This window comes from Centruroides sculpturatus, unplaced genomic scaffold (genome assembly GCF_000671375.1).
Source record: "Centruroides sculpturatus isolate CEXI.00-Female unplaced genomic scaffold, Cexi_2.0 scaffold215, whole genome shotgun sequence".
In the NCBI taxonomy this organism is placed as follows: domain Eukaryota; kingdom Metazoa; phylum Arthropoda; class Arachnida; order Scorpiones; family Buthidae; genus Centruroides; species Centruroides sculpturatus.
This window is the reverse complement of record NW_019384381.1, coordinates 391290-405801: the sequence shown is the minus strand read 5'-3', so window position 1 is coordinate 405801 and position 14512 is coordinate 391290. Positions and strand designations below refer to the sequence as shown.

At 24.2% G+C, this 14512-nt stretch overlaps 1 protein-coding gene across 1 annotated transcript; it reads right to left on the bottom strand.

The window, feature by feature from the left end:
* Positions 1 to 1828: 1828 nt before the first annotated feature.
* On the bottom strand, positions 1829 to 7210 carry LOC111617908 (probable ATP-dependent RNA helicase DHX35). The gene is made up of 4 exons (XM_023359273.1): positions 7092 to 7210; positions 6861 to 6988; positions 3547 to 3639; positions 1829 to 1906 (listed from the first exon to the last, which is right to left on the bottom strand). The coding sequence occupies exons 1-4, from the start codon at positions 7120 to 7122 to the stop codon at positions 1829 to 1831; spliced, it is 330 nt and encodes a 109-aa protein (XP_023215041.1). The 5' UTR covers positions 7123 to 7210.
* Between the last annotated feature and the right edge of the window lie 7302 nt (positions 7211 to 14512).

Genomic DNA, 14512 nt, shown 5'->3' with positions numbered 1-14512 from the left:
AAAAATCATAGACTGAAGATTATCATTTGCAAATCTTGGAAGTAAAAATATTTAAATTTGCAAAAAATATATTTACTAAATTATTTTTTATTAATCTTTAAAAATTTAATTATTATTGTATTTGCAAATCTGCTATTGAAATATTGCATAAATAACAAAGATATTAATTTCTTAAAATAGTAAGACCATTCTCTTGAAACATTATTTAGTATAACAATAAATTGCATGTTGTTTTGGTTGAATGGTTTTGCTATTTTAAGATAGTATTTTGTTGTTTGTGCAATATCATTTCATGTACAGTACATAAGTTACCAGTTGCTTATTACATATTAGTAAAATTTATTTCAATCGTAATTAAATTAAAATTATTTGTTAATTAATTAAATCATTTTTACTATTTTGTTTTTGTCTTCATATTAAAATAAAAATTATTTTTTAATGTATATCTTTATGATAATTTAAAATATATACAATTTTCAGATCAAGTATTTTCAGGAATATTTACAGATTTACAGAATTTCTGAAAATAGAACAACTAAAAATGTTTGGAGGTTCTATTTTTAGAATTTTGTAAATAGTTGTGTGTTGTCAATATTAAACAATTGTGCTTAGTATTGGCACCACATTGTGTTATTTTTATGTTTTCCAAATAAAAATTTAAAATAGTAAAAAAATCCTTGTATAATTAATCATATTCAATAGACTTTATTATTCATATGTCAGTGCAAAAGTTAGCAATAAGATTAATTTTTTTCAAAATTTAGAGTATCAATTGTGACCATAATGTTAATTATTAAAGCAAATATTAATCTAGTAATTTATTCTATGTATAAATTTTCATATGAAAATGCATCTCTACTTTTATCTCTCAATACTTGAAGATGGTCCATTAACTGGGTTGAAAAATTAGTATTTCTTCAATGTCACTAACTATTAAAAATGTATTAATTAAGTCAGTAGATTAACTACAGTGGTTAGTTTATCCTTTTCAGACTAGTAAGACAATGCAGTCAAACCAATATGGCTATAAATCATGTTTATTTTCAAAACAAAAATTTATTNTAATGAAAATAGCATTCTCTGTAGGTAACCATATTTCATTTGCTTAATAAATTACATTACAAGGTAGTTACATGGCATTTGGCATATTGTATAGAGATAATTTGAAGTAGCAATTACTTAGTCTATTCAATTTCAAAGTAACGAGGATCTCCTGTATATAAATTTAAAATTTCATTTTTGAATAATAATACAACATATAATGTGGAATTTATGTTAAATATAATTGTAAAAATTGAATTTATATTATTGGGACATTGCAATTTTAATCATCATTTAATTTTAAAAAATCATGTGACTTCTGGTTTAGACTGAAAGTTTGTTTATAATTAATTAGGGCCTCCTGCCTTAAGCTTTCCATATGTGGTCTTGATTGTCATCTATCTAATGGAGTTAGATGAAAATAAAGACCAAATATGGAATAGTGTTATAAAAATATGAATTAAACTATTGTATAAGAGAATGAATCTGCAATATTTCAGCTTGTATATTGCATAACATAACATGAACTAGTATATAAGAGATTCTATGTAGAAGTTTCAGCAATGTAGAATGTTGAATATTGATACTGAAGGTTAAACCTATAAAGATTGTTTTCTTTATTTTTGGAAACTTTACTGTCAAGAAATAAGGAAAAGTATATATATGAAAGTATTTTATATTTTGAATCTACATGAGTATACTCAACAATAAAAAAGAAGAAAGATTCACACTTCTAGCATTAACAATATGCCTTTGAAATCAGCATCATTGATAATACTTCAATGTTTCATTCACAGGTAAAATCATCTGGTCTAGGAAAGAAAGTTTTCTGATCCCAAATAATTTTAGTAAAACTTGCAGTTATCTAGGATAATTCAATTATTTAATAAAAATAAGTATTTTCAGTGGATCTGGTATCACTTTTATATCTATTTTTTATTGAAATGAAATTGCCATATAATAGTAATACTGTATTGCCATGTAGATCTGTTTTGAGTCATGTCTTGAGTCATCAACATATTTCTTTTTAAATCTGTTCTTTCAAACCTGGAAATTTACATCATATTAATCATAACTGGTATGGAGCATATACTATTTCTAGTAGGAGTGCTAGTTTGATTTTGATATAGGATGGTTTCTATTTTTTTCCTTAGATACTATTCTGAATTTTTAAAAAATAGTATAAGCTGAAAAGCTGTAGAATAATCAAAATATTTCATCAAAACTTGCAAAATTACCCATTAATTTTTATGGCATATGAAATATCAATATTAATAATGTGCAAGATCAAAAATTAAGGATTATTTATATCAGTTATTGTTCAGTAACTTTGTTTAATGGACTGAAGGTAAATGTTATTTCTGCACATATTTAGGGACTCAAAGCAATGTTTGTTTTGCTTATAACAAATACATATTTTTCTGTCATTCATTAATGTTAATTTTAATCAGTTGCAATCTTTGCTAATGTATATTGCACATACTGTACAGTTTTCATCAAAAGTTTTAATTTTTTTTTTAATATTTGAATTTATGTATAAATGTTTAAAGATCAATGAGAGAAACATATATGTATATTATTCTTCTTATACTAAGTAACTTAAGTCTTTTAAAATATAAAAGCAAAGGATTTGTTTGAATATATTGAGTATTTGCTGTATTTTTAGTGAGAAGCAAGACAAATATAGCAATTCAAAAGAATGTAAAACTTATTTTATAGTGAAGCATTTTATTTTTGTGAATTGCAATACTTTATCATGTTCTTTTAAAGTTTTGTTGTATTTTTCCTGTTTAACTAGAAAAGTTTTCTGCATCATGAAAGCAGTTTTTAACTTTTATATTAGAAATATAAAACTAAATGAATACTATTGCACTTTTATAATGTTGTAATCTTATTATTATTATGACAATGGTAATAAGAGAATGTGTACTACTAATATAACAGTAACAGGGTATTCTCAAGTAATTGAAGATTTTTGATAAATGATGATCTGTTGTTTTTGATAAGTTAATTTGATAATTGGTAACAATCTACTACTTTATATCATATGTACAGTACTTTTTTAAAGAAGTAAAAAAATATATACATTAAATTTAAAAGAAGAAAACAAATGAATATATATTGCATAAATTTTAAAGATTTCAAATGAATTCTAAATTTCTGTTTGTTAATATTTTGATATCATTCTTATCTCATTAAGAGACATTTTACATATAAAAAAANGTGAAAAATAACAATAATAAGTGAAATTACACTAAAACCAAAGCACAATGTATTTCTCAATGGGCGCCGCCATCTTAAATCGGATATGACGATGACGTCATTCTGCCGGAAATCTAATCTGTGCCATCTATTATCAGTTAGTAGGTGAGGGAAGACTGGGTGTAATTACAGGTATACTTTATATAATAAAGATAGTAAAGTATATTAAATAGATTTAAATATGATTCATCAATAAATATGATAACTGGTTTCAAAATATTCATTACCAACAGTATTACATACCTGAGGTATTTGAGTGCTTTTACCACATCCTGTTTCTCCTACTATTATCAAAGTCTGATAATTTTCCAAAAGATGTAAAATATGGTTTCTATTCTAAAAATAAAAAATATTTTGCCTTCAGTTTCAATATTTTATCTCAAAATTACATTATTACACAAGCATACACACACACAGATAGACACAGATACACAAATTTTTTTATATGATTTTGATTTAACAAGGTCTTTTTACACAGTTTATTTTTATCTAACATGTTTCAATAAATTTGCCTCTCTAAAAATTTTCATTTGATTTTAATTCTAAAAAACTATTCATATTTCTTTTCTAGAAATTTTCTCTATTAAAAAAAAATTCTTGTAATTTTCATTTAAGGCTGCTTTGCATACTCAAGTAAATTTTAGGATTTGTTGTTTTTTTTTATAACTTATTTGAATGTAGTCAATGGCAATCAGTTTTTCATTCTGTCTTTATCCTGTGACTGAAGCAGTCAGAAACCTCTTAATTTGACATTTGATGTTATGTTTGTATGGTTATGTTTCCTCTGATTTCTTTCAATAGTTTAGTGTTTGTTGAAGTTTGAAATAGTTTTGTATGCCATTTGGTGTTAAAAGCTAGTGATATTAGGATATTTAATTGAAATATTCAAATAAAAAATAAAATTAAAGTAAAATTTATGCAAATAATATAAATTTATTAAATTTTGCTGATAAGGAAGTTACAATGGTCCTCTGATTTAGTAACTAAAACTGAAATATTTTGTTTAAACAAATTTTGTTACATTTATTGGTTTATCAATTTATTTTTACAAGAACATGTAAAAACAGAATTATATATTTGAAGATGTATATATGAATTATGTAACTTATTAATAATAAAATATAAAAACTATATTAAATAAAAATATAGTTTTTAAATATTTAAAAAATTGTAATCTTTGACTGATTCTCTAAAAATCCTACTTAAGTATATTGCTTTATTTATAAATAAATATATTCATAAATATATATAGGTAAAAGAAAAACTGTAATGATATATTGTGTAATGAAGAAACTTAACTGTAAAAAAAAGTACTTAGCAATAACTATGTTGCCTGATATAACTATATTTGTTAAGCTGTTAGAGGTTAACAAATATAGGTTTCAGCATTTTTTTTCTTTCAAAGAAAACAAATTTACTTCTGCTTGCAGTTAATTTATATAAATCAAAATGTTTAGTCAAATATGAAGCAATATTGTAATTGATACCATAAAAGTTATCATAAGTGCAGAAGTGTCCAATTGCATGAATGAGGTTCAAGGAAAATTAAAGCAGTTCTGAGAAAGTTGGAATAGCCATAAAACTCAATTACCAAACATTCTTCATATCGTTCAGCAGAATTTTGAACATTTACAAACAGCACTTGCTCTCACTGCATGCATTTTTCAGACACTAAGTAAGAAATAGAAGATATTAAAAGTACAGTGATAAAACATGTATACAATACTAAGCTCATCACCAAATTTACCCATAGTGTGTAAAAGAACCCAAACAACAATACATAACTTATAACCCACAGACAAAAGCATCTTATTCTCAACTATGAACTTAGACTAAACAAAATTTATATCAGATTAATGTTAATGACTTAGCATAAACATAGCTCATAAGTGAAACCCTACAATATTTAAATTAAAAACAAATGGAAAACATAATGAAAATGATAGGCATGCACCTAGGCTATATACAATACTGATGATCAATTCCAGATGCAACAAATAGCTACTGTATATTGGCTCTACTATTAGATCTTTAGCTACTAGAATAAAACATTGCCAAAGGTAATTATGTCACCACACTCATACAATATGCAAGTCTCCATGCTGGGGAGGCTAGACTGTAATGAAAAATATTTGATATTCAAACAATAAGAACCATGGAAGCTAATTGTAATCTGTAAAGCTACATTCAAAGGCATTTCTATCTATACTAATATTATAAAGAGGTAACGTTTGTATGCAGCAGGTAATCTCCGAAACTACTCATCCGATTTCAAAAATTCTTTCACCAATATTTAGAATGGAACTTCAAGGGGAACATAAGCTGTATATTATTCCGTTAAACATGGGAGATGGACAGTTCTTTACAGTAAGCCTTAGGAGAAGGCTTACCGTAAAAAACTCTGCTTCTATTTATACTATTTTAGATGCAGTTTTTTGCGTTTTAATAGAGTATGTCAACAGAATGTACACTAAGAAGGGATTTTTCAATATTTCCCCCGCAGGGGAGAGAGACAGGATTAAGGCTTACTATGAAGAACTTGGCTTCTATTATACTATTTTAGATGCGGGTTTTTGCGTTTTTGATTGTGTTTTAATAGGGTACGTCAACAGAATGTACACTAAGAAGGGATTTTTCGAAAAATTTTCCCCCACGGGGGAAGTGTTATACATTTATAATAGATACATTTTGAGCCACAACAAGGCGTGGCGGGGTCTGCTAGTCAATAATAAAGAAAGTATTAATTTATCACAAGCTTAACAATCAATGCTCTGTAACTTTCCTTAAAATGGAATATAATTGACAAATTTTAAGGGTCTTGTGAATTTTGTCATCTTATCATTGTATTCATGTGTTTATGTACCAATTATATATTTAATATTAGTTGTCATTTTAGATAATTTCATATAAAAGCTACAATAGAACATTTTGTTTTGGAATATAAAGAATCTCATATGATTTTCAAACAGCTTAATAACCTGAAGCAGGCACCTTAAAAGTAGCTGAAAATGTTTTTTTTTTCCAATTAAAATGTGCTGGAATATTTTCTGTATGTATGGTGTGTTGTGTTGTTTACTCTGAATAGTTCCATCTTTTGGAGGATATAATTTATATTATTTGATTTAAATTTTCTAAACTACATAATATTGGTTTGTAAATTGTTTTATTTTTTGTGTTAGTGTGCAGATAATTTTCAGAAAAATTTTGTGTATGTATGTTGTGGGGAAAAGGATCCTGAAAGTATTCTGCATACCTGAAAGTTATATCAGAGATAGTCAACATTTGTATTTAGTACTATAACAAATTTTTCAAATATTTGAATATTTGTAACAACAATCTTAAATTTTTTCCTTCAGCATTTTTAAACATCACTACACTTGCACTGCAGTGGCTAGTGTAAAATGGAAATTGTCTAATTGTTTTTTAACAAAGCTACTGTAAGCAGCTTTACCAAGCAATTCAATTGTGATAATGCATAATATAATGTGGCATATTGTAGTAATGCATAGTAAAAAATTACCCTAACCCACTTTTATTTGAAAAATAATTGATCTTACTTTAAATATAGGCAATCTTTGTCTTTGCTTCTGAATTGATAACGACGAATGTGGATTATAAACAAAATTAGTCCTTTCTGTTTCACCTTCTTCAGGTCGATCAGTACTTTGATCACCCGTTTCGAATCCTTCATTTAATTTTTAAAATAAATATTCATTAAAGGGTTCATTAAATATATAAAAATATTTAACAATTTAAAAAAAAATAATCATTGTTCATAAATTTCAAACCTGGTTTCCAAAATCTATGTCTGTTCGACATATTTATTAGATAAAATCGTGAAAAATAACAATAATGAGTGAAATTACACTAAAACCAAAGCACAATGTATTTCTCAATGGGCGCCGCCATCTTAAATCGGATATGACGATGACGTCATTCTGCCGGAAATCTAATCTGTGCCATCTATTATCAGTTAGTAGGTGAGGGAAGACTGGGAGATGGTGGAAGTGCTGCATGTCTTCGTATGTTTAGAGATGAAAGTAAGTTAGTAATGTTACATAAAGGCAATATAATGTGTTAATAAAGCGTAATGCTTAATATTTAAGCACTTGTAAGCGGTGCAAGTGGTATTTTGTAGACATTAAATGTTTAAGTGTATTTTAGTTGTAAAATGTGGATAAATTCGTATTGTATGCTTTTTATATCACGAGAAAACAAAATACTAAGTTATAAACAACAAATACCCAACATTTTATTCAAAAAATTTTGAAATTGATGATTTTTAAGATATTTACATAATTACCTTGCAAAAGCTTGATTCAGTTCAAGAAAGTTATTTATATTGTTAAAAACAATGAATTGCATGTTTATATGACATTGCTGTTGATTATATACATATAATTTAATCATTAAACTATTTATTTATTTGTAAGCAAAATTATTGCATCAGGTATATAAACACAATGTTTGTTCTGTTCTTTTCTTTTTTTTATTTCCTGATAATATATGAAACATCCAATTGATATAAAATTCAAATTTGTTGTCAAATAAAGATAAAAATCTGTGGTAGAAATTGCTTGCATTAAATTCTTTTCTGTGCTTTTGTAAATTGGGTGTTTAATATTTTACATATGCTTTACTATTGGCAATTCAAGAAGACCATCATTCTAAATTTAATATTTCATCCGTTTACCTATCTGTTTTGGCTCTTCTAGTTGAAAAAGTATGTGCGTACTCAGTAATGTAGACTTGCAATATAAAAAAAAAAAGAAAAAATTACTATGCAAGAATTGTTTCTGTTTACTTGATTCTTTAATAATATATAACAGTTTGTATAATTCACAGATCCTTGAGCAGTATGAGTTAATTCAGTGGAGAATTACATTAATTAAACTTTGAGACCTACATTAGTTAAAGATTTACATTAATTATAATTCACAGTTTAACCTAAACTATATTTTATATTATTGCAGAATAAATTTTTTCCAATTAAATTTTGTTTTACATTTTTGTCACAATTTTCATAAAAATTTGGCAACCATAATTAGTGTTTGTGCATTGTTAAATTTCTAATACATGAGCTCAAATTTTAATTGTATTTATTGTAAAGTTGTATTTGTGTAAAACATATTTGAAAAAATAATTTATACAGCTTGAAATTAGCCATCTGTTTTCATGAACTTTATTGTAATAATATAGTATATATTTATATTATATTTTTAATTAAAATTGTAATTTCTAATAATCAAAATTTATCAATTTTGAAAAAACTTTACTTTCATTTTCAAGTAAAGAAGAAAGTTCATAAATTAATTAATACATAAGCATAAACATCAGATTGTATATCTTATAAAACAAAAAATCATAGACTGAAGATTATCATTTGCAAATCTTGGAAGTAAAAATATTTAAATTTGCAAAAAATATATTTACTAAATTATTTTTTATTAATCTTTAAAAATTTAATTATTATTGTATTTGCAAATCTGCTATTGAAATATTGCATAAATAACAAAGATATTAATTTCTTAAAATAGTAAGACCATTCTCTTGAAACATTATTTAGTATAACAATAAATTGCATGTTGTTTTGGTTGAATGGTTTTGCTATTTTAAGATAGTATTTTGTTGTTTGTGCAATATCATTTCATGTACAGTACATAAGTTACCAGTTGCTTATTACATATTAGTAAAAGTTATTTCAATCGTAATTAAATTAAAATTATTTGTTAATTAATTAAATCATTTTTACTATTTTGTTTTTGTCTTCATATTAAAATAAAAATTATTTTTTAATGTATATCTTTATGATAATTTAAAATATATACAATTTTCAGATCAAGTATTTTCAGGAATATTTACAGATTTACAGAATTTCTGAAAATAGAACAACTAAAAATGTTTGGAGGTTCTATTTTTAGAATTTTGTAAATAGTTGTGTGTTGTCAATATTAAACAATTGTGCTTAGTATTGGCACCACATTGTGTTATTTTTATGTTTTCCAAATAAAAATTTAAAATAGTAAAAAAATCCTTGTATAATTAATCATATTCAATAGACTTTATTATTCATATGTCAGTGCAAAAGTTAGCAATAAGATTAATTTTTTTCAAAATTTAGAGTATCAATTGTGACCATAATGTTAATTATTAAAGCAAATATTAATCTAGTAATTTATTCTATGTATAAATTTTCATATGAAAATGCATCTCTACTTTTATCTCTCAATACTTGAAGATGGTCCATTAACTGGGTTGAAAAATTAGTATTTCTTCAATGTCACTAACTATTAAAAATGTATTAATTAAGTCAGTAGATTAACTACAGTGGTTAGTTTATCCTTTTCAGACTAGTAAGACAATGCAGTCAAACCAATATGGCTATAAATCATGTTTATTTTCAAAACAAAAATTTATTAAAATATAAAAAATAAATAAACTGCATGTAACTATCTTGTATCATTTTAATTTTACTTGAGAAAGTAAACAAAGATCTTTAACTGAAAATAGGTAGAAAGCTAATAGTACTTGGAAGATTTTTCAAATTTTATGTTATGAGTAAATTTAATATTTATTGAAACATTTCTATTTCTTATAAATTAATATTAAATTTTTAAATACTGTATACAAATACATTAAATAATAACAATTCATTTCAATTAAATTTTCAAATAAATTTTAAAGTAAAAGTATTTTGAAATTTGTTTTAAAAGTGCTTTAATAAATTATTAAATTTTTGAAGGAATGTTACTCAATTTAAATATTTATTTATAATTTGTTTGCATCTTTTATGTTTTAATAATCCTTCTTATTAGTTGAAATATTATCATACATAATAAAAAAAACTTTGGTTTGTAAGAAAAATTATATCAATATTTTATATTAATTTTTCAATAATAATTTTATTCATATTTGACACATTTCATTTCTTAGATGGAAAAAACTATTTTATTTAAAATAATAAATTGATATTTTTTATAAATATTTTGATAGTTATGGCTTGAATATATTGAGTATTTGCTGTATTTTTAGTGAGAAGCAAGACAAATATAGCAATTCAAAAGAATGTAAAACTTATTTTATAGTGAAGCATTTTATTTTTGTGAATTGCAATACTTTATCATGTTCTTTTAAAGTTTTGTTGTATTTTTCCTGTTTAACTAGAAAAGTTTTCCGCATCATGAAAGCAGTTTTTAACTTTTATATTAGAAATATAAAACTAAATGAATACTATTGCACTTTTATAATGTTGTAATCTTATTATTATTATGACAATGGTAATAAGAGAATGTGTACTACTAATATAACAGTAACAGGGTATTCTCAAGTAATTGAAGATTTTTGATAAATGATGATCTGTTGTTTTTGATAAGTTAATTTGATAATTGGTAACAATCTACTACTTTATATCATAGGTACAGTACTTTTTTAAAGAAGTAAAAAAATATATACATTAAATTTAAAAGAAGAAAACAAATGAATATATATTGCATAAATTTTAAAGATTTCAAATGAATTCTAAATTTCTGTTTGTTAATATTTTGATATCATTCTTATCTCATTAAGAGACATTTTACATATAAAAAAAATACAAAAATATATCAATTATTTAACTGAAACACAAAACTTGTTTTAAATTTCAAAATTACAACAATATCTAATAGAAAAAACTATTTAATTATAGTAATTAAACATGCAAAGTCATTCTGTTATTTTTTAAAAAAGTTTAAAAGCAGCAAATGTTTTAATCTTTTAATGTATTATCTATTTTGATTTTCATTACCTAGTTTGAATTCTGTTTGTATTGTTATTAGTCCTATCCTTACTATTTCATTCATTAATCTTTTTATATAATTGATATAAGTGTAATAAAACAATAAGTATAATTTAAGTAGCTATTTCATTATATATCAAAAATTAATTAATTTAAAATTAATGAAAATTAAATTATTGAATATTTTTTAATGGTGGTGATAAATAATATATAAATTTTGTATTTTCTTATACTTTCTCAATATATATTTTTTTCATAAAAGATTTATATATTTAGGTTTTTATATTTAAGTATTTTCTTTTTCTATAGATTGCTTTATTTGTGATAAAAATTTCAATTTAAACCAAATACAGTATTTTGACTTCATTGTCCATTTAAGATTTTAATACAGTACAGATATTGAATAGTAAAATTTTCTGTAACATCTAAATATAAGATATCCTTGTTAATTCAGACTCAGATAGTTCGAAATCCTGTTAGTTTGTAACTGCACTTTTGTAATCTGGTCATTATGGCTTTGCTTTTATAGTAACACATATTTGAGTGTCTCCTTATCCTTGGACTACCTTGTTTTTCTCTTATCTCATAAAATATGGCTGGTTTGCAAATATGGTTAGGATTGCAAGATTGGGCTACAAGTAATAGATTGAGATATTTGAAGGCCTCTAAGCTACTACATTTGGGTGACTTACTACTTTTTAAGCCACTTTAAAAATAATTTGGACTACATTTTGAGGAATTCTGCTTTACTTTTTATAAAAGTTATCTAGTAACCTGTGAGGTTCTCATTGGACATGTGCTGTTTACCTGCATTCTATTTATATTATTATTATTAGTTAATGAAAATAGCATTCTCTGTAGGTAACCATATTTCATTTGCTTAATAAATTACATTACAAGGTAGTTACATGGCATTTGGCATATTGTATAGAGATAATTTGAAGTAGCAATTACTTAGTCTATTCAATTTCAAAGTAACGAGGATCTCCTGTATATAAATTTAAAATTTCATTTTTGAATAATAATACAACATATAATGTGGAATTTATGTTAAATATAATTGTAAAAATTGAATTTATATTATTGGGACATTGCAATTTTAATCATCATTTAATTTTAAAAAATCATGTGACTTCTGGTTTAGACTGAAAGTTTGTTTATAATTAATTAGGGCCTCCTGCCTTAAGCTTTCCATATGTGGTCTTGATTGTCATCTATCTAATGGAGTTAGATGAAAATAAAGACCAAATATGGAATAGTGTTATAAAAATATGAATTAAACTATTGTATAAGAGAATGAATCTGCAATATTTCAGCTTGTATATTGCATAACATAACATGAACTAGTATATAAGAGATTCTATGTAGAAGTTTCAGCAATGTAGAATGTTGAATATTGATACTGAAGGTTAAACCTATAAAGATTGTTTTCTTTATTTTTGGAAACTTTACTGTCAAGAAATAAGGAAAAGTATATATATGAAAGTATTTTATATTTTGAATCTACATGAGGATACTCAACAATAAAAAAGAAGAAAGATTCACACTTCTAGCATTAACAATATGCCTTTGAAATCAGCATCATTGATAATACTTCAATGTTTCATTCACAGGTAAAATCATCTGGTCTAGGAAAGAAAGTTTTCTGATCCCAAATAATTTTAGTAAAACTTGCAGTTATCTAGGATAATTCAATTATTTAATAAAAATAAGTATTTTCAGTGGATCTGGTATCACTTTTATATCTATTTTTTATTGAAATGAAATTGCCATATAATAGTAATACTGTATTGCCATGTAGATCTGTTTTGAGTCATGTCTTGAGTCATCAACATATTTCTTTTTAAATCTGTTCTTTCAAACCTGGAAATTTACATCATATTAATCATAACTGGTATGGAGCATATACTATTTCTAGTAGGAGTGCTAGTTTGATTTTGATATAGGATGGTTTCTATTTTTTTCCTTAGATACTATTCTGAATTTTTAAAAAATAGTATAAGCTGAAAAGCTGTAGAATAATCAAAATATTTCATCAAAACTTGCAAAATTACCCATTAATTTTTATGGCATATGAAATATCAATATTAATAATGTGCAAGATCAAAAATTAAGGATTATTTATATCAGTTATTGTTCAGTAACTTTGTTTAATGGACTGAAGGTAAATGTTATTTCTGCACATATTTAGGGACTCAAAGCAATGTTTGTTTTGCTTATAACAAATACATATTTTTCTGTCATTCATTAATGTTAATTTTAATCAGTTGCAATCTTTGCTAATGTATATTGCACATACTGTACAGTTTTCATCAAAAGTTTTAATTTTTTTTTTAATATTTGAATTTATGTATAAATGTTTAAAGATCAATGAGAGAAACATATATGTATATTATTCTTCTTATACTAAGTAACTTAAGTCTTTTAAAATATAAAAGCAAAGGATTTGTTTCAATGCTAAAAATATCATCTGGATGAAAGTATTTAATTAATACAAATGTCAATTTATTTCAGACCTGTGTATATTAATTAAAAATATCAAAAAGTATAAGTTGTATACTGTGAAAAAATTTATAATGTTATGCATTCATCTTATTATTATTATTATTATTTACAGTTTACATCTAATTTTAAATTGTAGTTAATAATTCTAATCTGCATTACATTTTATTGTTTTCAGTTTAAATGCATAATTCCAAATATTGTTTGAAAAACAGTTGAAAAAATGCATAATATTTATTTTGTATTAATGTATTATATTTTGAAACAAAGAATATAACAGTTTTGTTTCTAAAGGATTGTCACAATACATCACCAACATTAAAATAATCAATGTTTGCTCCTTATATGATAATTGAAGTTTTTCATTTTTTATTTAATAAAAAATTTCTAGATCAATTATTTTCAATAGAGAAAGATATCAAGTTAAAAAAATTGGTGCTTTGTTATAAAAAAAAAATGTACATAAAAGTTAAAATTAAATTGATTATACATAAGCTGACCATATCATTTACAATCTAATCAGGGACTTATTTCAGAATCAGTGAAAATGGGATATGAAACTAAACTTTGATAATTTTTAAAAAATTTATTTATCTAAAACAAAATAATCCAAAGTAAATTGTAGCAAGATAATACATTGAATATCAAAATATAGTGTCTTCATGTTTAATACACTTTTTTGGAATTGCATTTTTATATTTTTATAAAGACATATATTCCTTAAGCATATTGTATGGTTCACTTAGCAATTTAGGTGAAGATTTGGTCAGCAGATTCAGCTTCATTCTTATTTATCAATATTTTAATAAATATAAAACTATTGCTACCAGGATATCATTTGCAGGATTATCAGCAACTTGCATGATTCTTTCACCATCAATAACTTATCTGATAGAAGAATGTAGTATTAATGGCTGTTTCTTATTACATTCT

Excerpts from the sequence above, each read along its gene's own strand:
- LOC111617908 (XM_023359273.1), bottom strand. The coding sequence starts at position 7,122 with ATGTCGAACAGACATAGATTTTGGAAACCAG. Across the intron at positions 6,989-7,091 it reads ACATAGATTTTGGAAACCAG|GATTCGAAACGGGTGATCAA; the intron begins GTTTGAAATTTA and ends AATTAAATGAAG. Across the intron at positions 3,640-6,860 it reads AAAGATTGCCTATATTTAAA|AATAGAAACCATATTTTACA; the intron begins GTAAGATCAATT and ends TTTTATTTTTAG.